This window comes from Pseudophryne corroboree, chromosome 1 (assembly GCF_028390025.1).
Source record: "Pseudophryne corroboree isolate aPseCor3 chromosome 1, aPseCor3.hap2, whole genome shotgun sequence".
NCBI classification, from domain to species: Eukaryota; Metazoa; Chordata; class Amphibia; order Anura; family Myobatrachidae; genus Pseudophryne; species Pseudophryne corroboree.
This window is the reverse complement of record NC_086444.1, coordinates 917,400,817-917,428,380: the sequence shown is the minus strand read 5'-3', so window position 1 is coordinate 917,428,380 and position 27,564 is coordinate 917,400,817. Positions and strand designations below refer to the sequence as shown.

The 27,564-nt window shown below is 47.7% G+C and overlaps 1 protein-coding gene across 2 annotated transcripts in view; it reads left to right on the top strand.

Annotated features, from left to right (window-relative positions):
• The window catches only part of LARP1B (La ribonucleoprotein 1B), a 186,867-nt gene that overhangs the window by 104,169 nt on the left and 55,134 nt on the right, over positions 1 to 27,564 (top strand). For both annotated transcript variants that reach the window (XM_063920328.1, XM_063920327.1), the window contains exons 3-10: positions 12,207 to 12,257; positions 13,857 to 14,001; positions 14,302 to 14,442; positions 19,786 to 19,911; positions 20,374 to 20,515; positions 20,653 to 20,797; positions 21,482 to 21,656; positions 21,898 to 22,070. In XM_063920328.1, coding sequence (XP_063776398.1) covers positions 12,207 to 12,257; positions 13,857 to 14,001; positions 14,302 to 14,442; positions 19,786 to 19,911; positions 20,374 to 20,515; positions 20,653 to 20,797; positions 21,482 to 21,656; positions 21,898 to 22,070 — 1,098 coding nt within the window. The remainder of the gene's footprint in view (positions 1 to 12,206; positions 12,258 to 13,856; positions 14,002 to 14,301; positions 14,443 to 19,785; positions 19,912 to 20,373; positions 20,516 to 20,652; positions 20,798 to 21,481; positions 21,657 to 21,897; positions 22,071 to 27,564) is intronic.

Here is a 27,564-nt window from a genome sequence, read left to right as displayed (position 1 = left end):
ATCCCTGATATGTTAAGAAATGTACGTATACTGATCCCATCAAAGTTTATCTCCCAATCTTCCCTGCATGTTTGCTGCTTGAGCAGGAAAGCATATTCTGTGACACGATGATGGTGGAAGAAGAAAGGATAAAGGCTGTAGATCTATCTGTATGCAGAACTGTAGTCAAACAATAAAAATGTAAACAGAGATATGGTTGGTATCAGGATCCCAGCACTTGGCATGCCAGCGGTCAGAATACCGACAGTGTCATCCCGACGCGCAGGATCCAGACACCTACTAGGTAACTATGCTGACCCAACCCTCATACCCCTCTATCCCTCCTTCTCCACAGCCGAACCCTAAGCTTCCAACCCCTGCAGCCTAACCCTAACAACCTCCCCGGGTGGTGCCTAAATCCCCCATACCACCACCTGCACCTTCCGCAGGCTAACCCTTCCCAGCCTGGGCATACTTAAGTTCGGGATGCCGACAGTCAGGATTCCGGCGCTGGCATTGTGATTGATGTCGGGATCCTGGTGTCTGTATTCTCACTGGTGTCAGGATTCCGGCATCAGTATTTTGAATGCTGGTATGCTGACTGCATCCAGAGGTGTAGCTAGGCGCCATGGTGACCGGAGAAAGGGTATGTTTTGGCACCCCCCTCCCCTGTACTGAATTGTGGGCCTAGCCAACATGTGGTGGCATGTTACATTTGAAAAGAAACAATATTTAAAAATCCTAAATTGGTGAAACGGCCAGTTCTAAACCATGTGGAGCTCCGGTCGAAAGTTCCCTTTGGGTGTCCCCCATGTTTTAATATAGGATCAGTGCAGGCCGAAGGCTTGCAACAACATATAGGGGCAAGGCAGTATGGACGGTGTAATGGTTAGCATTACTGCCTCACAGCACTATAAAGAGGGTGGGAAGAACTCTGGCATGTGCCGGCTGTCGTCTCTGGCCTTACCTGTTCTCTACCTAGTCTGCGAGTCAGTGTGCGCCCCCTCTGCTTCTCCTCCGTCTCCTGCTCTCTGGCTGCCAGTACAGTGGCCCATGGGAATGGGGGTGGCAACGTGTCCTTCTAACTTTTTCGGTGCCCGGAGCTTGCGCTCCACTGGAGCCACCCTCTCTACACCCCTGACTGCACCCCAAATATAATGATGATGATACAAGGCTTGTTCAAAAGGACATTGGAAAGTATGGTCTAGTCTAAATCTCATTTGTTGCATTTGAATTAAGCCTTTGTAAAAGGGACACAATTACACACATAAGTTATCAGCTCATCAATAAAGTATTGCTATCATATATCTATGTTGGACTGTTTTCATAAATGTGTGACTGTTGATGTAATCATTGCATAGATTTTTATATGCTAAAGGTGGATAACAGGCATACGTATTAGTGATCCTTTATTAGATCACATTATTGTAATTTCTACTTGCGGCACTAAGAAATTAATAGTGGCTCCGAGTTGCCTGCTGACCCTGCACGTGCAGTGGCCATTGCTGGGAAGGGTTCTTGGGGAACCTTCTCCTGGTGATTATTGCAGAAGACAGCCAATAGGCTTGATCGGCTTACGCGACTTTTGCATTCTAGAGCTTGGTAAATCTGACAGCTTCTCAAACCCCATAGAAACCTATGCTGCTTTCTCAAATGGAGGGATATCTCCAATATCTGCTGCAGACCCTCCTTCATACATTAGGGTGATACTTAATATTTGCCAGGATATGAATATATTGAATGACAAATAGGCCCCTAAGCTTTTTAATCTCCCAGCCATATTTTTACTGTGTGGCTCACTGCAGAACATTGTCGCTCAGCCAGGGCCGGCGCTACCATTAGGCAGCTTTAGGCAGCTGCCTATGGGCGGAGGACCTGAAGGGGCGGCCAGTAGCCGCCAATGGCATCAGCAGTATTAGTTGTGAGTCACGCTCATTGATTACAATATACAACAGGCCCCAAAGAAGGAGGCGTTCCGGCTGGAGAAGAGCACAGGGAGCACGATCACTCCACTTACCTCCCCTGCTTCTCTTTATAGTGGCGTTGTCCCCCTGTGTGAAAATAGAAACACAGTGGTCTGGCGGCAGGGGTATGTGATCAGCCCTTCAGATCTCCTCCTCCCCTGCTTCTACTGGCCAGGCGCCGCACTGCTCCACATTTGACAGAGGCTCTGCCTCTGCACAGCGCACGATCTGTCCTCCCCTGCAGGCGATGAGTGATGTTCCCTCTCCCCGCCCCCTTCCTCAATCCTTGCTTCAGCTCTGCAGTCTGTACCGCAAGTCCTCTCTCCTGCTCTGCACACAGCATGTCCCGACTCGAGTCCCCCCCCCCCTCGAGTCCCCCCCCCCCCCCATCTGCTCTGATCAGCAAGTTAGCCCTCCCTCTCTCCTACTCTGCACACAGCTTGTCCTAAGTTTACCCCCCTCCTTCCCCCCCTACCCTCTCTCCTGCTGTGCACAGAATGGTGTCCCCTGCAGGCAGAAGGTCCCATTTCCTAGCCTGTATTAAGGAGTCCCAGCCACCTCCTGCACTGCATGGCCTGTACTTCCTGGGTCCTTGTCTGGATGCTGCTGCAGCTGATGTGTGAGGGAACACAGAGCCTCCTGCAATGCTGCAAACAGAGGTAAGTACCTGACGGGGGCTGTGTACTTATTTATGTTATGTGGGTGAAGTGGAGGGTGTACACTTTTATATTGCTTGGGGGGTGAGGTGGGTTGAGGGGTGTAATGTATCTGGGGGGGTGAGGTGTTTGGGGGGTATAGTAATTTATCAGCGGGTTTATAGATCTATTATCTGGGGAGAGGAATAGGTTGAGGGGTGTAATATATCTGTGTGGTTGTATATTTATATTAACTGGTAGGGGAGGTAGATTGGGGGCGTGTAATAATGTATTGTAGAGGGTTGTATACTAATAAATTATGTGGGGGGTGAGATGGGTAGAGGGGTGTAGTATTTTTTTCTGGAGTGTTGTGTAGATTATTTTGTGTGGTGGGGTATTGTAATATACTGGGGCTGCTTACTAACCTTATTTGGCTTTAATGAAGTTACTTGGCAAAAAAAATAATAATATATATATATATATATATATATATATATATATATATATATATATATATATATATATATAGTAAGCTGTTTACGGCACTCCGTTGTCCTGTATGGTTAAGTGGTTTGATGACCGGTGCCCTCCGAGGAAGACGGGAAAAGCCGGTTCCTTAGATAAGGTGCATACATCGGCGGCACTCTCGGCGCATAAAGGAAGAAGGTAGACATAAGTAGCTCTGCGATAGAGCTTGTTTTGTTTGTTACTTCTTTCTGCCTTTAGTGCAATAGTATTATATTTGATGACGTTGTGGGGTAGTAATGCAAATATTAGCACGGATCTTGCACAATCACTTTGCACTTTGTTTATTATATACTGTTTGTTTTATTGTAATAGAGGTGCTCCAGTCCGGGTACTCCATGACGCCGTAGCCGGCGCACTGTGATGACGTCAAGTTTGAACGGAACGTGTCGGGACTTTGGCGCCATGGACTACAGAGACAGGGGTATTTAGGTGAGTTTGTAACGGTAAGCACTTATCCTGATGGAAATGTTATAATAGACATTGAAACGTTGATAACAAAAAAAAAAAGATCACAACCAGCTGTGTCTACCTTCTTCCTTTATGCGCCGAGAGTGCCACCGATGTATGCTCCATATATATATATATATATATATATATATATACCCTCCAACATGACCCGCCCCACTAGGTACAAAATGCTGTGTTTCTGGACTTCCCTCTTAATTTATTATTGCCATCACCTGTGAAGAAACAGCTTTCTTATCATTTAACTAGTTCAACACAGGAGATGGAAATCATAAATTAAGAGGGAAGTCCAGAAACAGAGCATTTTGTACCTAGTGGCAGTGAAGAGAAATGTGTGACCACTCATTATGTTATAGCAGCGTTTTTCAACCGCTGTGCCGCGGCACGAGCGGTTCTGAGATGTGCCGTCAGAGATGCCCGCTGCCGCTGCATAACCCTGCCGCTGCCTCACTTGAAACCATAATGTCCGATGTCGGGCTCGGGCGGCGCTGGGCTCTTCCGGGTAGCCCAGACGCAGCCTGGCCCGTGACCTGTATGGAGCAGCAGCGTGACTCAGCGTGCTCCTCCACGTCACCTGCCCGCCCAAGTGCTCGTCCACGTCACCTGCCCGCCCAAGTGCTCCTCCACGTCACCTGCCGGCCAAGTGCTGCTCCTGTGTCCTCGCTCCTCACCGTTGGCTGCAACGCTGCTCCTGTGTCCTCGCTCCTGCCTCCTCCACAGCTACAGAACTAACCTACTCAAGTACAGTAGGTTCCTGTAAATTTTTATTTATTGTTACTGTGGTGGCCAATGTGTGGTGTAACTAATGTGGGGGCCAGTATGTTCTGCATTTAACATGCGGGCCAATGTGTCCTGCAATTACAGTGGGGGGCCATTATGTGCTGCAATTACCATGGGGGCCAATATTTTCTGCAACTACTGTGGGGGCCAATGTGTGCTGCAATTACTGTGGGGGCCAATGTGTTTAAATTGCTGAGGGGGCCAATATGTGTTTTGTTCCTGTTTAGGCCAATGTGTGTTGACCCTTCCCCCCGTAGTGGTTGTGGGAAACTGATGGTGTGCCTTGGCAATTTAAAAATCCTGTTCGGTGTGCCGCGAGTTGAAAATGGTTGAAAATCACTGTGTTATAGGATGGACCATGCTATCAGTGTGATTGGACGATCATTGATATTAGCGAAAGCCCTGTGTGTTATGGGATCGGGCTATCACTAGTGTGTACACTGCACAGATGGTCCGGACTACCAGTCTGTAGCAGTGATGGGGAAGCCGTCCTCTCCCCTGGATACAAGTCACACTTCCCCACTGAGCTAACCCTGTGCCACAGGCGACATCCAGCATGGTCTGGCAGCCATGCCTCTGCAGCAGGGACAAGATCCACAAGCAATACTCATCGGTGCGACTTTGTTTCACCGATGTAGTAATGCCAGACCAGAGCTGCTCGGACATCTGCATAGTGATCCGAGAGCCCCTCAACCGCCACCCCCAGGGAGCGGGTCTGGTACACACTGTCCACCATGGTCGCCTGCGATGCGCCTGGAAGCCGAGACAGCAGCAGCGCCCACTGTGCACACTGCACTCTGCAGATACACTACCGCTCCCCCACACGTCCCCACATTCACTGACCATACACAGGAACAAGCCAACCGGCTGGACAATCACAGGTCACCGCGCAGTGCCAGTATAGTGAGGTGGAGCTGAACCCTGACACAGATCTATCACCTCCACACTTTTTCACCTAAGGGTGTGTGAGTGGGGGGACGGGGATGGGGGGCGACATAAGTTTTGCCTAGGTTGCCAAATTACCTTGCACCGGCCCTGCGCTCAGCGCTGCTGTAAAACAGAATAAGACCACCCTGTTTAGTTTTGTTAGCAGCTGTGCTGTAGCGGCCATTGGAAAGTGCTAAAGTAAGACTATTGTAAATGTATTTGCACTGTAACAAAAACAAATAACTTTAACAGCAGTTTGCCTCTATTTAAAAAACAAACAAACATGCAAATGATTGAAAATGCAGTTGCACCAGTGATAAGGTAATACAATTTGATATGTTTTACCCTTGGTTTCTTGTCTTGCCAAAGTTTGAATGGTCTTGGGTGGTTTTGATTTGGAGCCCAGGGAAGGCTCTGTGTGTTGATGATGATGTCAGTGACCCAAATCTTATCTAGATGATCATCTACAAGTCTTTTTAAATAAAAAAATGCAATTTAGGTGGTAGCGATAAGAATTTGTTAATTATATTAATGATAATTATGGGGTATATGCAATTGCGGGCGAATCGCTGCAAATTATCGCCGTTTTTTTAATTCGACACAATTCGACAGGTGAATTCCGGCAGGTGGCTGCCGGAATTCACCATATTCAATGAAAAACGGATTCGACATTCCCGCGGGCGAAAAACGTCCGATTTGCCGGATTTTGTCGCGAATTTAAAAAACGGGAAAAACCCGGGAAAAAATGGCGTGGGGTACCCCCTCCAAAGCATAACCAGCCTCGGGCTCTTCGAGCTGGTCCTGGTTCTAAAAATTCGGGGGGAAAATTGACAGGGGATCCCCCGTATTTTTAAAACCAGCACCGGGCTCTGCACCAGGTGCTGGTGCAAAAAATACGGGGGACAAAAAGAGTAGGGGTCCCCCGTATTTTTTACACCAGCATCGGGCTCCACTAGCTGGACAGATAATGCCACAGCCGGGGGTCACCCTTCAATCAAGGGGTCCCCCCCCCCCCAGCCACCCAAGGGCCAGGGGTGAAGCCCGAGGCTGTCCCCCCCATCCAAAGGCTGCGGATGGGAGGCTGATAGCCTTGAGAAAAATGTCAGAATATTGTTTTTCCAGTAGTACTACAAGTCCCAGCAAGCCTCCCCCGCAAGCTGGTACTTGGAGAACCACAAGTACCAGCATGCGGGAGAAAAACGGGCCCGCTGGTACCTGTAGTACTACTGGGAAAAAAATACCCAAATAAAAACAGGACACACACCGTGACAAGTACAACTTTATTACATACTGCCGACACACACATACTTACCTATGTTGACACGCCGACTGCCACAGTCTCCGACGATCCGAGGGTACCTGTAAAAATTATACTCACCTTCCAGCGTCCAGAGATACATCCACGTCCAGACAGTGGCGTAACTAGAAATTTTTCTCCCCCAAGCCAAAAAATCCTTCGGCGCCCCCCCCCCCCCCCATACCCCCCGTAATTGGCACTAGCAAAGGTAGAAAAATGCGCGCGCCACAGGCGCGCTTCGGCAAAAAGGGGGTGTGGCTTTGTAAAAAAAAAAAAAATGGGCGTGGCTTTGCGTGGAGGGCGTGGCATTGCAGGAAAAGACTACCTTATACCCCAGTTTTGCAACCTGCACGCCCAGACGTTGGCCACCACAGGAAAGAAAAATAATCCTGATTCATGCCCCTTACATTATTTGTCATTTTTCCTCCTTATAGTAATGCCCAGTATACATTATTCCACATACTGCAATGGCCCTTAGACATTATTCCACACACAATAATGCACATGACACAATATGCACACACTGTAATGCCCCACACCGTAATGCCTGTGACACATTATGACAGGAATCGCAATGCCCGTTATACATTATGCTACACACTGCAATGCCCCTGATACATTATAGCACATACAATATCTGTGACACAGTATGGCACACACCACAATGATCCTGAGACATTATACCACATACCACAATGCCCGTGATATAGTATACAACACACCGTAATGCCTGATACATTATGACACACACCGCAATGTCCGTGATACATTATGCCACACACCGTAATGCCCATTACACATTAAGTTCTACAGTAAGGCTTCTAATTACTTTTAAATTACCTGCTCGTTGCCAGGGGTTTCATGCTCTTGGTTCCATGCACGGTGCCAGGGGTTTTCATGCTCAGGGTGTCATGCTCGTTGCCAGGGGTTTCATGCACTGGGTGTCATGCTCGTTGCTAGGGGGTAGTGCTTGTTGCTAGGGCCATGCTCCCAGTGCCACATATGCCCCCAGTGCCAGATATTCCCCCACAGTGCGAGGTATATGCCCCTAGTGCCAGATATTCCCCCACAGTGCCAGGTACATGCCCCCAGTGCCACATATACCCCCCCCCCCAGTGCCACATATGCCCCCTCAGTGCCTGCTCCCCCCAGTGCCAAATATTCCCCCACAGTGCCACATATGCCCCCTCAGTGACTGCTCCCCCCAGTGCCAAATATTCCCCCACAGTGCCAGGTATATGCCCCCAGTGCCAGATATTCCCCCACAGTGCCAGGTATATGCCTCCAGTGCCAGATCTCCCCCCCACAGTGCCAGGTATATGCCCCCAGTGCCAGATCTGCCCCCACAGTGCCAGGTATATGCCCCTAGTGCCAGATCTGCCCCCACAGTGCCAGGTATATGCCCCCAGTGCCAGATCTTCCCCCCACAGTGCCAGGTATATGCCCCCAGTGCCAGATCTGCCCCCACAGTGCCAGGTATATGCCCCCAGTGCCAGATCTGCCCCCACAGTGCCAGGTATATGCCCCCAGTGCCAGATCTGCCCCCCACAGTGCCAGGTATATGCCCCCAGTGCCAGATCTACCCCCACAGTGCCAGGTATATGCCCCCAGTGCCAGATCTGCCCCCACAGTGCCAGGTATATGCTCCCAGTGCCAGATCTTCCCCCCACAGTGCCAGGTATATGCCCCCAGTGCCAGATCTGCCCCCACAGTGCCAGGTATATGCCCCCAGTGCCAGATCTGCCCCCACAGTGCCAGGTATATGCCCCCAGTGCCAGATCTGCCCCCACAGTGCCAGGTATATGCCCCCAGTGCCAGATCTGCCCCCCACAGTGCCAGGTATATGCCCCCAGTGCCAGATCTACCCCCACAGTGCCAGGTATATGCCCCCAGTGCCAGATCTGCCCCCACAGTGCCAGGTATATGCTCCCAGTGCCAGATCTTCCCCCCACAGTGCCAGGTATATGCCCCCAGTGCCAGATCTGCCCCCACAGTGCCAGGTATATGCCCCCAGTGCCAGATCTGCCCCCACAGTGCCAGGTATATGCCCCCAGTGCCAGATCTGCCCCCACAGTGCCAGGTATATGCCCCCCAGTGCCAGATCTGCCCCCCACAGTGCCAGGTATATGCCCCCAGTGCCAGATCTACCCCCACAGTGCCAGGTATATGCCCCCAGTGCCAGATCTGCCCCCACAGTGCCAGGTATATGCTCCCAGTGCCAGATCTTCCCCCCACAGTGCCAGGTATATACCCCCAGTGCCAGATCTGCCCCCCACAGTGCCAGGTATATGCCCCCAGTGCCAGATCTGCCCCCACAGTGCCAGGTATATGCCCCCAGTGCCAGATCTGCCCCCACAGTGCCAGGTATATGCCCCCAGTGCCAGATCTGCCCCCACAGTGCCAGGTATATGCCCCCAGTGCCAGATCTGCCCCCACAGTGCCAGATCTTCCCCCCACAGTGCCAGGTATATGCCCCCAGTGCCAGATCTTCCCCCCACAGTGCCAGGTATATGCCCCCAGTGCCAGATCTGCCCCCCACAGTGCCAGGTATATGCCCCCAGTGCCAGATCTTCCCCCCACAGTGCCAGGTATATGCCCCCAGTGCCAGATCTGCCCCCCACAGTGCCAGGTATATACCTCCAGTGCCAGATCTGCCCCCCACAGTGCCAGGTATATGCCCCCAGTGCCAGATCTTCCCCCCACAGTGCCAGGTATATGCCTCCAGTGCCAGATCTGCCCCCCACAGTGCCAGGTATATGCCCCCAGTGCCTGCTCCCCCGCCCCCCCCATCCCATGTGTTGGAGGGACACGGAGCGCACATCGCGCGTCTCTCCTGTGTCCCTCCCTGGCTCTCCCCCGCTGGTCTAATAAAGGAAGTGCCGGTTCGTGAGCCAATCAGAGCTCACGAACGGCACTTCCTTAGACCGGCCGGGGGAGAGCCAGGGAGGGACACAGGAGAGACGCGCGATGTGCGCTCCGTGTCCCTCCAACACAGCAGGGAGGGAGAGGAGACCGCAGATTGACATGCGGACGCATGTCAGTCTGTTCTAAGCAAGTGGCGCCCCCGCAGCCCCTCGCCCCCAAGCCACCGCGAGGACTGCGGGGGCAGTAGTTACGCCACTGCGTCCAGAGTATAATCCACGTACTTGTTAAAAAAAAAAAACCGCATACCCGACCATGCCGGACTGAAAGGGGTCCCATATTGACACATGAGACCCCTTTCCCCGAATGTGCCGGGACCCCACGTGACTCCTGTCACTGAGGTCCCTTCAGCCAATCAGGAAGCGCTACTACGTGGCGCTCACCTGATTGGCTGTGCGCTGTCTGTGCTGTGACAGCGCATCGCACAGCTCTCTCCATTACTTGCAATGGTGGGAACTTTGCCGTCAGCGGGGGGGTTACCCGCGGTCAGCCGCTGACCGGCGGGTGACCCCACCGCTAGCCGCAAAGTTCCCACCATTGAATATAATGGAGAGGCTTTGCGATGCGCTGTCTGAGCTCAGACGCGCAGAGCCAATCAGCAGAGTGCAAGGACGTTGCACTCGCTGATTGGCTGAAGAGACCTTTCAGTGACAGCTGTCACGGAGAGGTCTCTGCATTCGGGGAAAGGGGTCTCATGTGTCAACATGGGACCCCTTTCAGTCCGCTGGCACGGGTTTTTGCGTTTTTTTATTTTGCCAAGTACCTGGATTATACTCTGGACGTGGATGTATCTCTGGACGCTGGAAGGTGAGTATAATTTTTTCACAGGTACCCTCGGATCGTCGGAGACTGTGGCAGTCGGCGTGTCAACATAGGTAAGTATGTGTGTGTCGGCAGTATGTAATAAAGTTGTACTTGTCACGGTGTGTGTGTCCTGTTTTTATTTGGGTATTTTTTTCCCCAGTAGTACTACAGGTACCAGCGGGCCCGTTTTTCTCCCGCATGCTGGTACTTGTGGTTCTCCAAGTACCAGCTTGCGGGGGAGGCTTGCTGGGACTTGTAGTACTACTGGAAAAAAACAATATTCTGACATTTTTCTCAAGGCTATCAGCCTCCCATCCGCAGCCCTTGGATGGGGGGGACAGCCTCGGGCTTCACCCCTGGCCCTTGGGTGGCTGGGGGGGGGGGGGGGACCCCTTGATTGAAGGGGTCCCCACTCCCCCAGGGTACCCCGGCCAGGGGTGACAAGTTGGATATTTAATGCCACGGCCGCAGGGCACTGTATAAAAGTGACCCCCGGCTGTGGCATTATCTGTCCAGCTAGTGGAGCCCGATGCTGGTGTAAAAAATACGGGGGACCCCTACTCTTTTTGTCCCCCGTATTTTTTGCACCAGCACCAGGCGCAGAGCACGGTGCTGGTTTTAAAAATACGGGGGATCCCCTGTCAAATTTTTCCCCGCATTTTTAGAACCAGGACCAGCTCGAAGAGCCCGAGGCTGGTTATGCTTTGGAGGGGGGACCCCACGCCATTTTTTTCTTTGTTTTTTACGTTCCAGCTATAAAAAAAATAAAAAAATATTTTAAAAAATATATAAATAATACTTGTGCCTCCAAAAAAGACAAACCAAGTACCTAATCCCTTCTAATATAAATAGATATGCTATTACCCAAAAAAAAAAACACAAAAAAAAACATGTTTTCAATTTTTTTTATTGGTTTCACCCTCCAAAGTGTGGCGGATTGAAAATGACGAATTTACTGTCTAAAAGCACTGTTGTCGAATTTCCAAACTTGAATTGAATACACTTTGGTCGAATTGCAGCACTTGTATCATTGCAGAAAAGTCGAATTTGACAAAAGTCGAATTTCAAAAAGTCGAATTTTGAAAGTCCGTTTTTTTGACGGAAAGCACTGAATTGCATTGACGATTTTTTTTTTATGGCGAAAAATTCCCGAAATTCGACAATTTCGGGAATTCGACCGCAATTGCATATACCCCTATGTGTAGCTAATAGTACATTATCAGATTGCTAGAGTGAGGGAAAGACTTTAATCTAGTAAATGTTTAGATGGGGCCGATGTATCCGTATGGTAAAATTCAGATATACTTCATATGTAGGCCATGCTATTTGGATTAATGTATATCCTGCTTGTAACCTATCCCACCAAGGATCTTGGTCCAGCTAAATCAGGTCATATTCATTAGTTGGGTAAGTTTTATTCCTACACTGGAGACAGACCAGTCATTTTCCCATTATCTCCTGTTGCAACTTGACCAGTTGGTTGGTCTGCATCTACCTCGGAGATAAGGATGGTCAGGGCTTTCAAGTTGGGTGACGATTGAGAGGGATGTTCCATGGGAATGGTATACCAAGTCCATTACCCAGTACTGCATCTATAATTGGTGCAGGGCCCATATCAAGGGTGGGTGTACACTGCACACCATACACATTGAATATACATACCTTGCAGTCACCCGCTGTACTTCTCTGGAAATATTTAGCATTCACAAAAGACTCCAGCACAGTGCCAGAGTCTTCAGCATCTGTGCTGGCACCTTTCCTACCAAGGGGGACAGAGCAAACAGAAATTGCACATGTGCCAGTATACTTATGTATGTAGGTTATGTATGGAATGTTAATTCTGTATGCAATTTTAATGACTGATAAATAGAATGAACATAAACTTGTATTGTGTATTCTTCCTAGGCTAGTGACTTCACAAACTGGCCAACACCGAGTGAAACTGCCAACCATGCTGTAAGTTTACTATCAAAATGAGAGATCCACCATAAGTCTGATAAATTAAGTCTGTGTAATGTTTGCAGTTAGTACACCCTGTTTTATTCTGTGCTTCCAGAAACTGAGCAAGAACGTCTTTATTATGAACTGATATCTACATATCCGTTTTATAATATGAATCTAAAGAAGTTCCACATTTTTATGACAGCTTTTTTTCTACTTGTTACTGCTGGAACAGATAGGATTCCCATAATTTTAAATGGGGTGTTTACTCAAATGATTTCAAGTTTGTTCTTTTTGTAAAATCCGCCGCACACTCCTTTTATCTCCAAAATATAAACCCTGTAGAGTGTAGAGGAACCTTTAATTATCCTGAAAATGGAGTTCAACACGAGTTTAAATTCTGAAAAAAAGAATCATTGGGAGTTTAAGGGGTATATTCAATTAGCGTCGGGTCCATTCCGACATGCATTTGTCGGACTGGATCCGACAACCCCTATTCAAATCTCATCTCATTTCATTTCGACTTTTTCAAGTCGAATTGAGATGAGGGACCCAGAGGAGGAGAGGGGGGCAGCTGCAGGGAGACCAAAGGGACAGCCGCCGGCAGACAGAGGAGATCAGCGCTACAGTAGCGCTGCAGGAGGATGTCACACAGCCGCCTGACCTCACGGCAGTGTCCACCCGACTCCAGCATGCGTGACCTCACTTGCTGGAGCCGGGTGGAAGCTGCCGTGAGTGGCGCGGCTGTGTGACATCCTGCTGCAGCGCTGTACTGTAGCGCTGATCTCCCCTATGTGCCCGCGGCTGTCCTCCGTCTCCCTGTGGCTCTCCCCCCTCTCCTGCTCTAATCCCTCATCTCAGTCCGACATTTTTTTATGTCGGACTGAGATGGTCGAAAAGGGGGCCAAAACCTGTCTGTTTTGGCCCCGTTTTCGACACAAGCACGTGGATCGACAGCTATTCCGCCGAGCCACGTGCTTTTCGACAAGTCGAATTCATCGACTTGTTGAAAAATTTTGGGATATATTGAATAGATCGAATCACGATTCGACCTTAAAAAGTCTTTTCGACAGACGGCAGCTTTCGACTTTAATTGAATATACCCCTAAAGATTTTAGGTGGAAAATTAGGACATTTTAGCATTACATTAACTATGTAATGTATGCCAAAGGCATATCTATGGCAAGTATTCTTAAATCCAACCAAATAGGTCTTGTAGGTCACTAAATACTTCATACCTCGTTGATACCTGTCCACAACACCAAGTTTAGGTAGTAATTCTTGTTCCAGATACAGAAAGAATGGTAATTCTTTGTGTATCTGGAACTAGAATGACTACCCATGCTGTTACATAATTACATACAGCTTGGTTTAATGAGCAGTTCCTACCTTCCATGCTAATAATATAATCTGATTATAATTCTAATACAGTGTGCAACATGACTGATACACAGAATTAAATCACACATTTGAGTGTTACGTTATGCTGCACTCAAAGAAGACTCATCAGCTAGTAATATGGGACTACTCTTGATCTCAATTGAGGAAACTACAAAATATATTTTTATAATGTAAATGCTATACTGTTAAAGTCTGTATTCTTACTTATTATAGTGCCAACAGATTTTCTCCAATCTTCCAAATAAAACCACGCCAGCTATTAAGTTTCCCCTTGACAAGTCCGTGTGGAAGCATGACCATGAAAGCAAAGAGAATCATGAGCTGGACGTGCAGACTGCTGGTGCTGCAAAGAAAAGAGGTATGAGTACTCACATTAAGAAGTGGAAATTCAGCATGGATGTCTTCCTGCACGTTTAGTACTTTATTTATTGGTCAATTGGATGTTTTTCAGAATGAGGTTACACTCTAAAGTGTATGATGTGTATCCTAGGTCACTCCTATTTGTGAGATGCCTCCATACACAAACATAATCCATTAAATATTAAACTTTAATGTGGGTAAATAATACGATTGTATGCAACTTAATCTATAAGGTGTTTTATATTGTGAATGTTTTGGTGTGTGTTTGGGACTAACTGGTTTACTCTTTGTTTTGTAGTTGCCAAACAAAAATGGGTTCCCCTACATTTGGAGGTCAAGAAAGCAGATACACAGGAAAATACCAGCTCTCATATGGACTTGCAGGCTCCACCTGAAATTAATAGATCTAGTAACGGCAAACGAGGACGTTCTATGTATAGTAAGTACAGTATGTCAAAGGGTATCAAGCACATGATGAGGACATAGGAAAAATCTAAAAAAACTAATACTAAATTATAATAATCTTATCGTTATTAAGTGATGAATACCAAATTGAAATAGGACTGTACAGAAGTAAAAAAAAAAACCCTGATTTTATTTTATTTCCCACCCCCTTCTTCCTCCCCTACCATCGATAATTTTTATGCAGTGAAATTAGGAAAAAACAGTAATTCCTGTTTTTCTTTTATTCCCTGGTGGACCCTGGGACAGTGGGTGGAGCTTAGGCGACTGGCACTAAGGAGTTGACCTTTGTGTGGGTGCAGCTCAGGCTCTACCTCCCCCATACCCTGCCTACACCCCCCTGAAGCCAGTTTTTCCTTTGTGCTTCAAGGCACAGGGCACAGTTTACAGCCCCAGTTAACTTTGATCTTAGATTTATTTTCTTTTACTTTCATTTTCAACAGAGCCTGCTGGCGGTAACTTTGCTAGCACTACAGCCGGCTGATCCAACAGACTCCACTGGCGGCTTGTGCACTGACTACCCAGCCACTGACACCAGCCACACCTGCTCTGTGCAGGGTCACACTGCCTGCCAAATGTGAAAGTTGCTTTGCGGTAGTCTCACTGTCCCTGGATATGTGGGAATTAGCCTCACAGCAAGCAGCTTCCCAGCTTCCACCATTCCTTGCAGCCTCTACTGGGGTACTGCAGCAAACCTCTCATCATTCTACTGCAATGACTCTGACAGCTAGCCTGGGTTCAGGGTTTGTCAAGTTCAGTGCAAGGTTTGGTCCAGGTTTCCAGTTTCTTACAACACTTACTGGGTCCTAGAGCCAAACGCACTATGTTCAGGCAGGGAACCGCTATACTTACTTCTGAGAGTTCACAGTCGGAGGAATTACCTGACGAGGAGATTGCATCTCAGGCTTCTGATGTTGACTCCTCCTCTATTCAGGAAGATCACATGACACAGAACAGAATTGACACTTTAGTTAAGGTGAGATCTTTCTTAAAGATTAAGGATGCGGATCAGGTGGTAGCTTCAGAAGCACCCCTCTTTAAACATAAAAAGAAGGACCCATCCATCTTCCCACCATCTACACTGATGGCAGAACTCCTTGCACAGGATGGGTCTCACCCTAATAAAACGTTTTTGGCCTCCAGGCATATCTCTTCTTTCTACCCTCTTCCACAGGGAGACCCCGAAAGAAGTGTGACAACCCACTTCCAGTAGTTGTTCACATTGCACAGTTGATTAAATCTACCACTTTACTAACATGGCTACCCGTAAGAACCCCACTGACAGGAAATTAAACAGTACCTAAAGGCTATCGTCCTAATGCTGGTGCGATTGTGCGTCCAGCCTTGGCCTCGGCAAGGGTATCCAAGGCCATTGGCAGCTGGGCGGACTCCTTGGACGAGGGCCTCAGATCGGGTGGCTGTCGTTTTGATCTCCTCTCCATGGGGGATCATGGGGGTCATTCCGAGTTGATCGCTCGCTAGCTAGTTTTAGCAGCCGTGCAAACGCTATGCCGCCGCCCACTGGGGAGTGTATTTTAGCTAAGCAGAAGTGCGAATGCTTGTGTAGCCGAGCTCTGCAAAAACAGTTTGTGCAGTTTCTGAGTAGCTCTGAACCTACTCAGCGCTTGCGATCACTTCAGCCTATTCGTGTCCGGATTTGACGTCATACACCCGCCCAGCCACGCCTGCGTTTTTTTTCTGACACGCCTGCGCACTTGGAATGCTGATAGTCCAAAAGGCACTAGAGGTCCTTACCTTTTTGGGGGATATCCTCTTCGGTCCAGAGCTGGACAAGATATTGGCTACAATGGTTACTTCCAAAACGGCATTCCTGACCTCAGCAGCTCCTAAGACAAGACAAAACACTTTTCCTTTCAGCCATAAGGAAAGGCAAAAGGTTAGCCTTCTGCCAGAGTCCACCCTTCTTCCGGTAAAGCTGTTAAAGTCCAACAGTCCTGGTCAGTTCGCCAACAGGCCCCTAAACATACAGACAAATCTGCGGCATGACTGGGTCATTCCACACCTGGGATCTCAACACGTGGGCGGGCATCTTATCCACTTACTCGACCGGTGGCTGGAGACAACAGACTCGTGGGTCAGGGGCATTGTGTCCCGAGGGTACTCCACCTTCCAGGATCGCTCTCTGGTGCAGTTCATCACATGCTTTCCAGTCCACGCAAGTCTGCCACTCTTCAAAATTCCATCAGGTTCCTTCTGTCAGCAAACGTAATCATCACGGTTCCGCCTTCTCAAATAGGTACAGGGGTTTTACTCTAATCTATTTTTAGTACAAAAGCCAGACTGTTCCTTCTGTCCCATCCTCAACCTCAAGCAGCTAAACCTGTAAGTCAAGGTCCCCAGGTTTCGGATGGAGTCACTCCAATCCATCATGTAGACCTTGGAACTGGGGATTACATGGCCTCACTGGACATTCAGGATGCCTACCTGCTTGTTCACATTCAGGATGATCATCAGAGGTTCCTTCGTTTTGCAGTCAAACACAACCATTATCAATTTCGGGCCTTGCCATTCGGTCTCTCGACAGCCCCGAGTTTTCACCAATATGATGGCAGTGATCACTGCCTACTTTCGTCTACAGGGAATCCGAATTTTACCATGCCTGGATGACCTCCTGTTGATGGCACAGTCCCAGGACGCTCTTCGATGACACTGGTCTTGCTCAAGTCTCACGGCTGGCTCATTCATTTGTGCAAGTCCAGTCTTAACTCAGTCTTACCTTATCTCAGTCAGTGATTCATTTTGGGGCTCTCTTGGTCTTCCGTGTGCAAAGGGCCTTCCTACCCAGGGACAAATTAAACTCTTCAATCCTTTGTACGGGACTTTATCAAATGTCGCAGGGTCTTGATACACGTCTGTATGCGGGTGCTGGGCAAGCTGGCCTCCTGCTTGGACATGGTTTGTATACATGCAGTTCCATTCCAGGCCACTACAGCTGGAACTCCTTCGAAGGTGGAACCACTCCTCTCTGGGACTCAAAGCCCAGACAATGATTCTCTCCAGGAAGCAGTGACGTTGGGTGATGTAAAGCAGGGCCTTTCCTGTCATTCTAAAGTATAAACAAAAGTTTTGACTATATAAAATATCTGAAAAACAAAAAATATATTTTAAGTATCTTTGTATTATTTTAATCATTGTTATAGTCAAAACTCTGGAGTAAAAAGTCTGATTGGTGAGGCAGTGACTCCCCTGCCTACCTTTTCCGAACATCTCTGATCAAAACTCGGAAAATTTCCAACAGTGTATATACTGCATACTGCTGCACCTGTGTAAAATACCCACATGGCCTCATATATTGTGTGTAAATTAGGCTGTGGTACTAGCCAGTGCCTCCTCAGCCATTTGCCTCACCACATGTTCCTGCCAGGGAGGTACGTCTGTCTCTCGATTATGCTCATGTAGGCAAGGGTCGACCTTTCCTTATCCAAGACACTGGGTCCTTCTAACAGCGGATGCTAGTCTCAACGTTACGGGGTATGGTGACCCCGTCATAAGGAAACACACCTCGTGTGTGTCCTAATGACTGGGTCACCGTACCCCGAAACGTTTGTGTGTCCTAATGACTGGGTCACCGTACCCCGAAACGTTGATATAATGTATTAGACTGCACCAAGATTTGCACAATTATTTCAGTCTCCTGAGTGCCGCCGTCAGTAAGTCACCCTGTTTGCATAGGCTGTAAGGCCTAGTTGGAGGGCACGAGAGCAAATTATATTGTAGCTCATAGAACAGTGCCAGATTGATAGCTATGTAACTTTCCTCTAATTGCAAGGGTAGAATAATTGTTTATACAAAGTATATAAAAATGATGTAATATTTTGGGGTATGCCTGTCTCTCAAACTTGCACACTACTACTGGCAAACCTGGACAGTAACCTTAGGGTGCTATGGTTTCGGGGGTACCTAAAGCACCAAATGCCATGATGTCACCCATTCAGTGTTCTTACTTCCTCCACATAGGGCATTTATTACCAGTGTTGCCCATGGGAATCCAGGACGTACATGAATAGTTTACCTGCATCTTGTAAGCAATGGAAGCTCCAGGTTCCTCTTACACTAGCGCTAATACATTTTATAAATGCTGCATGCAGCCATAGTGAAAATATCCCAGTTTGTTATTTAATATTTTTATTTTGGTGCAGCAAGCAGCGGCACAACAGGTTTCACATTTAGGGTGGGCAACTAGTTCTGTATGGCAGTAGTTTCATAAGTCGTGTCATATTACTTTGTCCAGGCTTGTTCTGTTATGGATGTGTCTGGATGGTAAGATGGGTTTTGTTTCTCTCTTTTATGTTGTATGACCATTGTTGCTATGTTACATTAATATTTCTAGCTGATACTTATGTATTACAATTAAATGAATCCCAGGTTGAATTAGTTAGTTGTGCAACAATCTAATGATTTACAATAAATTCATTTTCGTTAGAAGCTGCTTGAAAGCACTTTAAAGATACTTGTGACACTTTATATTGGAAAAGGCAGATTTATATCCTATGTTAATGAATGTCATTTGTTGTTATTTTTTTAATGAGATTAATAGATTCATCATAATTGCAATTTGTGGCTCACTACCTTTTCATCTAACTTCAGTAATGCACCAGTAAAACTAACATAATGTTCATCAAAATTTGTTCAACCCTAGACCTAAAATGTCAGCATGTATCTCAGTTGTCACTGTGCCCCTAGTTCCCCCAGCACGTGAGTCACCTATGGCGCAACATCCGAACACGTCAGTAGTTTGAGTACCAATTGCTATATTAGTTGCATTAACTCTTGCATTATATTTTTTTAATTTTATTTTTTTATGACTAGACTGATGGTAACACTAAATGGATGATAGTGCCCAAACGGAAGAGCTGTTTCCTCCTAGTAAGACTAGCTATACCCTAACAAAGTACATTAACAAATGAACCTAACAAGAAAAACGTGACTTACAGTACAAGGGAATGCAGGACAAGCACATGGTATATAAACATTCCTGCCTCAGCGGTCATAACAGTGAAATAAGCAGCAGGGTGGTCAACAGCAAGGGTTAGGTGGCATTGTAGGAAGCACGGAGTAGATGATAGTCTACGTAGCCCCAGCTCTTGAGAGCTTGCGTTCTAGATGGGAGGGGCAGAGAGAAAGGAGTGACAGAGATGGGGTAGACAGTGAGCATGGAACATAGGTTTAGGATGAGAGACAGCTGGGTTTGATTTAGAAGTGGGCCTTGAGAGCCTGTTTAAAAGTGTTGTATGGTTTAAAATTTCAATGAGAGAGTTTTTATGTTTTTCTAGCTTTTAGTGTCTCGTGTTTTGCACAGGTTGGAGACGAGACGGTGATCGGGAGGAAGTCTCAAGCACAAGAAGTGAGTCCAGCGGTATACGAGGTTTCTCTAGAGGCCACTCCAGAGGCAGAGGACGAGGCCGAGGAAGAGGACACTCTCACAGTATGATTATTTGACTACCCTGTGTGTTACTCCACCAGTAGCTTGTTGTAGAGCACTTCTGTTACCTCTGAGTCTTGCCAGTCTTGGAAGCAATTATAGGTTGTGTTGGGAGTGGTTATTATTCATTTAATTTGCCCCTTAAAAGTGTCACAGCTGATTCTTTCTACATTTTCAGAAAATTATTTCCATTTTTTTTACATAGTAAATATTAAGACAATGCATCATCTGTAACTGTTTCCGCTCATGTACTTGAGCATCTCCTCTTTCAAATTGCTAAACTAGGCTCATGTGCATGTGGATCTCTTATTATTAAGTGCAGAATGTACCAGGATATAATAGGGTTCATCCAATAGGCTGGTGCACGTGCTCTGCCCAGGGAAACTATGAAATCTTTGGTTTTGGGGTGTCCCTCCCCTTCCACCCACCCATAAAACTGTAATTTCTTTCTTTCTTTTATAAAAGATCAGTATGGTATTCATGAATCCTACCAGACTAAGCTTGCTGAAAGTAGTACCAATATGATGTATTGTTATGACAATGGCACTGGGATGCAGGTATATCCTGTGGAAGAAAAGCTACTGAAGAAATACCTTAAACGGCAGATGTAAGCATAATTATTACTGTGAGCTATGTTATGGAGTCTACAGCTGTGGCCTCCATGCTATAGCAGCAAATTACGACTATAGAGTATGTACAGTGTACAACCTTTGCAATCTTTTGTATTTCTTTACACCCTTTTAGCGAATATTACTTCAGTTTGGAAAATCTGGAAAGAGATTTTTTTCTCAGAAGGAAAATGGATGTGCATGGGTTTTTACCCCTTTCCCTGATTGCTAGCTTTCATCGAGTGCAGTCTCTGACTACCGACCTCAGTCTGATTTGTGAGGTAACGTCTACTGGTCACTGATGTACACCATATTGATATATTACAGTATTTTTTCTTTAAGAAACAGAGGGGCAGATGTATTATCCTGGAGAAGGGATAAAAAAGTGATAAACCAGTGATAAGAGCAAGGTGATATCACACCAGCCAGTCAGTACGGATTTGAAAAATGACAGGAGCTGATTGGCTGGTGCATTATCACCTTGCACTTATCACTGCTTTATCACTTCTTTATCTCTTCTCCAGGCTTAATACATCTGCCCCACTGTTGCATCTGGCTTCTTTTGCATTTCTGACAAGGACCCCCCCAAAAAATAAGCAGCTGATTGCCTGGGACTTTATCTCCGTCTACTTTATCTCCGCCCAAGGCTTAGTAAATAGACCCCTAAGTTCTCACTGAAGTGATTCTCTGAGCTGTAATTAAAAAGTTGCAAACCGACGTAAGTGAATTCAAGTAAGTTCTTAAAGGACAGAAAACAGATTGCAAAGAAAAAAATGTGGAGACATTGGTCATGCAAATAATTCATAGGAGAGAGAGAATTTAAACATTTAATAACTCTAGAAGACTTTAGGAATATGATCACTGAAATATGTATCTAGCACCCAGAAAAATATGATTTTTTTACTATTATTCTCTTGTCTAACATTACTTATGTTTCACTAATTATATTGGTATGTGTTTTTCAGGCTTTAAAGGACAGTGCAGAAGTAGAAATAGTAGATAAAAAAATAAGAAGAAAAATTGATCCAGAAATATGGCCCATAGCCCCTGCCCCAGCTCAGGAGCTGAAACGCACGGACTTTACTAGATTGATCAACTGCCCGGAATTCATACCTGGAAAACTGAATGTGTATCATGCTGGTACTGTATTTATATTTAGCTTTTTACAGCACTAATACATCTTGGGACATTTGAACCTGTTATTATCATGAATCCAGTCCGCATGAAATAACTGGAGATGACTGTTATGTTTTAGATCATTTGTAGAACTTATGCTTCTTTTCACCGTGGAATAAACAGGCCAATTTTATAGGTATTGTGCTAACATAAATATCATTTAGTTCCATATTATTTCTGTAATTTCTAATCTCCACATTCTTAGGATCTGCTCCTAATTCTCCAAGGAAAGGAAGTTCTGTATTTGAGGATGGAAGTAAAGAACCAAGCAATTTACAAGCCATGTCCAGAGGCTTGTCCACAAGTTTACCGGCGCTGGATTCTGAGCCATGGATTGAAGTTAAAAGAAGGCAGAGAGTATCCCCTGTAAAACCGAAGGTACATATCATTAATTAATATTGAATCATCTGCCTTGGTTGTTAATTATTACCAACTAAATTAGGATTCAGAAATAAAATCATACTCACTATAGTTTAAAAAAACAGATCCCAGGATTCCAGCCTCCAGTGATGGCTGAACAGAGTGCCTCCAAAGGGCTAGATGTGGAGATGATAAAATAATCTCTTGTACTGTAGGGTGGCCTCCAGAATACAGTCTACCTTTAGGGAGGGATTTAAAGTTGTTCATAGTCTACATTATTTTATATTATCATGACCTGTTCTATAAAAAAATCATTTTATGTTAACAGATGGTAATATAGATAGTCACTGGATAAGACCATACTGGCAAATGATATCACAATAGGGAGTTGTAAATGTCCGCAGAATGCAGGACCACTGAACTCTTGGGGAGTGTCAAAGGTTTTAGATTAAACAATAGGATTATTGCAAGTAGAGAAGTGCTGATCATATGCTTTCCACAAGCTTGGGAGAGGAACACCTATAATTAAGGCAAAACAGTTGTATTTAAATTATGGATCTGTAGGGACTCTAGATGAGTCCTCAAGTAACGTGTATTTGCAGCAGTCACTATATTGAACATCGCCTACTGCCTGCATTTAAAGAGGTGCTAGTTTCTGGTTCCATGCAGTTGATTTAATTACAGGTACAGCGTTCCTACCTGGCACTGCTCTAATGCATCAGTTCCTGGCAGCAGGCAATTGGTGATTTACATGCATTGTGCTAGTTCCTGGAACACCATGTGAAATTGAGACATTTCAGGCTATTGCCAGGTCCTGTGTTGGGGAAAGTCATTAGGATTATTTTCTTAACTTGCTCAACGTAGGTATGAATTTTAAAATACTCCACTGACTAATGTTGTCAAACTCATTGACATTACCTAGGAATTAGCTTTCTGAGGACACTAAAACATTTTCACATGTTTATAACCACTTCTGATTCATTGTCAATAGAGTCAAATTGGCAGACTTGTAAACTACTATTAAATTGTCAAAATGAAAGCAAGTACAAAGCTTCAGCGCTAAACTATATAATATTATTAATACTGTATGGATGTAAACCATCGGTCTTCTACCTGCGGCCCTCCAGCTGCTGTGACACTACACATTTCAGCATGCCCTGCCTCAGTTTTAGCATACCTTAATAGCAAAACTGTGGCAGGGCATGCTGGGATGTGTAGTTTCACAGCAGCTGGAAGGCCACAGGTTGAAGACCCGTGATGTAAACAGTCAAACGATTTCACAGTCACAATACCAATGCTGGTATCCCGTTGTTTAAAATCCGACAGGGGCGAGGTAAGTATGCTATCCCCTTTACCCTACCTCCTAACCCTCCCTTTCCGCAGTCTAAACCTAACATTCCCCCTTTGTGTGCCTAACCCTAACGTCCTCCGATGGTACCTAACACCCCCCTCTCCGCAGCCTAACCCTAGCCACCTCCCCCCACACACCGCCTACCCCTATACCCCCAGGAGGGGGCTATGCCTAACCCCTTTTACCCACACACACATGCCGGGTGTCTGTGTTCTGGCGTCTGTAGTCCGGCTGGTGGGATTTCGGTATTTCTCTTACGTCCTGACCTAGAGGATGATGGGGTCCATATTAGTACCATGGGGTATAGACGGGTCCACCAGGAGCCATTGGCACTTTAAGAGTTTAATAGTGTGGGCTGGCTCCTCCCTCTATGCCCCTCCTACCAGACTCAGTTTAGAAAATGTGCCCGGAGGAGCCGGTCACAGCTAGGGGAGCTCTACAGAGCTTTCCTGGTAAAAGTTTATCTTAGAGTTTGTTTTTTTACAGGAGGCTGCTGGCAACAGCCTGCTTGCATCGAGGGACTGAGGGGGGGAGCAGTGTCCGCCCTGCGGGGTCTGAGCCACTGACTCCGCTGACTGGACATTGAGCTCCAGAGGGGACAGATCGCGCCTCGCCACAGGGGAACGCTCACCCCGGCAGCCAGCCGCCACTCCTTGCAGAGCTGAAAGTGGTGAGCGAGTCACTGTCCCCCCTTACAAGCGGGGGGTCATTGTGAAGAGGAGGGCTTTATGGGTAGGAGCGCGGTATTAACTGCGCTCCCGGACGGCTCAGCGGTACTGCAGTGCGGCGCTGTAAGGGGCGCCCTGAGCCAGCACATAACCCTACACTGACCAGGGACGTGCAGTCAGGGGAGGCGGTGCCTCCCCTGTCATTAATGATTAAGTTAATACAAAGAAGATGCATATGACACATATTCTGTGTCATATGTATCTTCTTAATATTATTCTTTACATTGCTCCCCTCTGTATGTGTTTGGGAGGCACCGATCGTGGTGCCTCCCGTTGTCACTGGGGAAAGTATGGGGAGCGGGGGCGGGCACGGGCGGGGACTAGCCATGGGCTGTAAAAGCCCATTGAAAATATATGGGAAAGCGGCACCATTAGAGGTGCCGCTTTCCTACAGGGAGTGCTTTCAACCTATGAAAGCACGTCCCTGTCAGTGAGGCCACAGTGATTGGCCAGCGGATCCGTCACTGGATCCGCTGTCAATCACTGTGTCGGCGACGCTGGCGGAGGAGGTGCGGGCGGCTGGATGCGGCGATGGTGCGGGCGGCGGGATGCGGCGGTGGTGCGGGTGGCGGGTTGCGGCGGCGGAAATGTACCTTTATCTGCAGAGTTTGACAGCGGAGCGGTTCCAGTTTTAAAAATGGCGCCTCAGCGTCATTTTTGAAATTCAAGATGGCCGCCGCGAGCCAATCACGGCTCGCCGCGTCATCGCCCCGCCCCCTCTGGCTGACTTATATAAGTCAGCGCGAGGCGGAGGAGAGTCAGTCCAACGGCGGAGGAGGAGCAGTGAAGAGCTCCTGAAGAAAGAAGACGCCGGAAGTCCTGGCTGGGCGGCGGCTATGCAAAAGAGCTTAGCAGCCGCCGCCCACCAGGTGAAGACGCTGGAAGCCCTGGGGGGGGTGGCGCCCCCCAGGTGAAGACGCCGGAAGCCCTGGGAAGGCGGCGGCCACGCAAAAGAGCTTAAAGGCCGCCGCCCCCAGGTGAAGACCCAGTTTAATAAAGCTTATTTTTGTGTGGTGTTTTATTTTAATATTTTCTTTACAGGTGAACTACAGGTGCCAGCGGGCCCTTTATGTCCGGGCATGCTGGCACTTGTGGTTCTCCAAGTGCCAGCATGCTGGGGCAGGCTTGCTGGGACCTGTAGGCTACCTGTAAAGAACAATATTACTGTTCTTTGCAGGTGGAGTACAGGTGCCAGCAGGCCCTTTATGTCCGGGCATGCTGGCACTTGTGGTTCTCCAAGTGCCAGCATGCTGGGGCAGGCTTGCTGGGACCTGTAGGCCACCTGTAAAGAACAATATTAACACACAATGAACCCCGCACCCACCGCCACCAGGGGTGCGGGGCATAGCACTGGGCTATCAGCCCAGTGCTGGTTATTGCTCGGGAGGGGGGGACCCCATTTTTATTTTTTGGGGTTCCCACTTTCCGAGGAATTCCAACCCTGGGCTGACTGGCTGGGGGGGGCAGATTAATGATATGGCAGGGGGACACCACACTGAGTGTCTCCCCTGCTATGGCATTACTCCCCCTGGCTGGTTCTGCCTAGTGCTGGTTTTACTGATGTGTTGGAGGACCACACTTTTTTTTTTTTTTCAGTGGGGGGGGGGGGGGGGGGGAGGGCTTGTTAGCTGCCAGTGCCTCCCCAACCAGTGACCTCACCGCACGTCACTGACACTGACCATTTCCAGCCTGTCGGGGTCCGCGGATCTCAGCCAGCAAACAAATCCTCAGGCTAGTATAATCTCACAGTAGCGGGAAGACAGAGCCATTAAGGGGGCAGAGCTTCTCAGAGCGGACCCAGCAGCGTTCAGCGCTATTTTCCTGCCTGCAGCACACTGCCAGTGGATGAACAGGTCCCTCCAGAGCACCTCCAGCTATCAGTACGGTACCAGGGGGTTGTAGAAGGGAGGGGAGGCTGTTTAAAGGCTGTGTCACTTATTAAGGGACACAGTCAGCGCTAGTTAGGGTCTCCCTATACCTATAATAGCGCTGTGTGTGGGTTGGCTCCAATCTCTGTGTCTCTCTGCCATTGTTGGGGAGGAAACTCTGTCTACCCAGTACCCTGTGTGTTTGTGGGGTGTTTGGTGTGTATGTGACAACATGTCTAGGGACACTGTTTCATATGCTGCAGAGGATTTATCTTCCCAGGAAGACTCCATACCATGTAATCAGGATTGCGCTGTTGTAGCGCAGATCCCAGCTAGAGAGCCAGAATGGTTAGTTTCTCTGAGGGAGACTATTTCTCAGATTTCTGATAGGGTTGCTAGGACTGAGCATGCCACTCAAGTTCTGCAATCCTCTATGGTTGTACTGTCTGATACTGCTTCCTCGGGGTCCCCTACGGTACATTCTCACAAACGTGCACTTGCCAAACTTATACAGGATGTCACGGACACCGATTCTGACACTGCAGACTGTGACGGGATGTGTTGAGTGGGACGGCATCACTTGCTAAGGGGGTGCAGTTGATGATTGAAGCTGTAAGGGATGTGTTACACAAAACTGACACAGCTCCTGAGCAGGTAGAGGCCCCCCTCACCTTCCCGGCATCCAAAGAATTAAATGCTATCTTTAAAAAAGCCTGGGAAAATCCAGAAAAGAAATTCCAGATCCTTAAGAGGGTCTTGGTTGCTTTTCCCTTCCCAGAGGAAGATAGGAAAAAATGGGAGTCCCCGCCGATAGTCGATGCCTCTGTCTCTAGGCTGTCCAAACAGGTGGTGTTGCCAGTCCCGGGATCCACCGCATTGAAAGACCCGGCAGATCGAAAGGTGGATGCTACGCTAATATCCATTTACACGGTTTCAGGGGCTTTATTGCGGCCTACTATAGCCTGTGCTTGGATTGCAAAAGCAATTGCCAGGTGGTCAATCACTCTGCAGGAGGAATCGACTACGCTGGATAAAGGTGACGTTGATTTATTTGTACGTAATATTCAGGATTCTGCAGAGTTCCTGGTAGATTCCATGAAGGACCTGGGCTCCATGGCTGCGGGGATCTCCTCCATGTCTGTCTCGGCTCGCAGGGGTCTCTGGCTGCGTCAATGGTCTGAGGACGCGGAATTCAGAAAAAGTGTGGAGGGTCTACCTTATACAGGTCAGGCTCTCTTTGGAGAGGCGCTAGATGCGTGGATTGCCACGGCTACAGCGGGTAAGTCTCCTTTTCTCCCCTCAGCTTCACCGGCTACGAAGAAGACTTTTACACCAGCCACGTCACAATCCTTTCGGCCCGCGAGGCCTAGAAAGAACAAGCCTTCGAACACCTTCTTCAGAAGTGGTCGTGCTAAAGGAAAGGAGCCTGCTTCCGCTGGCTCCCAGAACCAGAAGCCTGCTTCTGATACCCTAAATTCCTTCGCATGACGGTGGACAGCTAGGCCTGGAGGAAGGTCAGGTCGGGCAAGACTCCGGCATTTCAGCCACGTCTGGGTGTCGTCGGG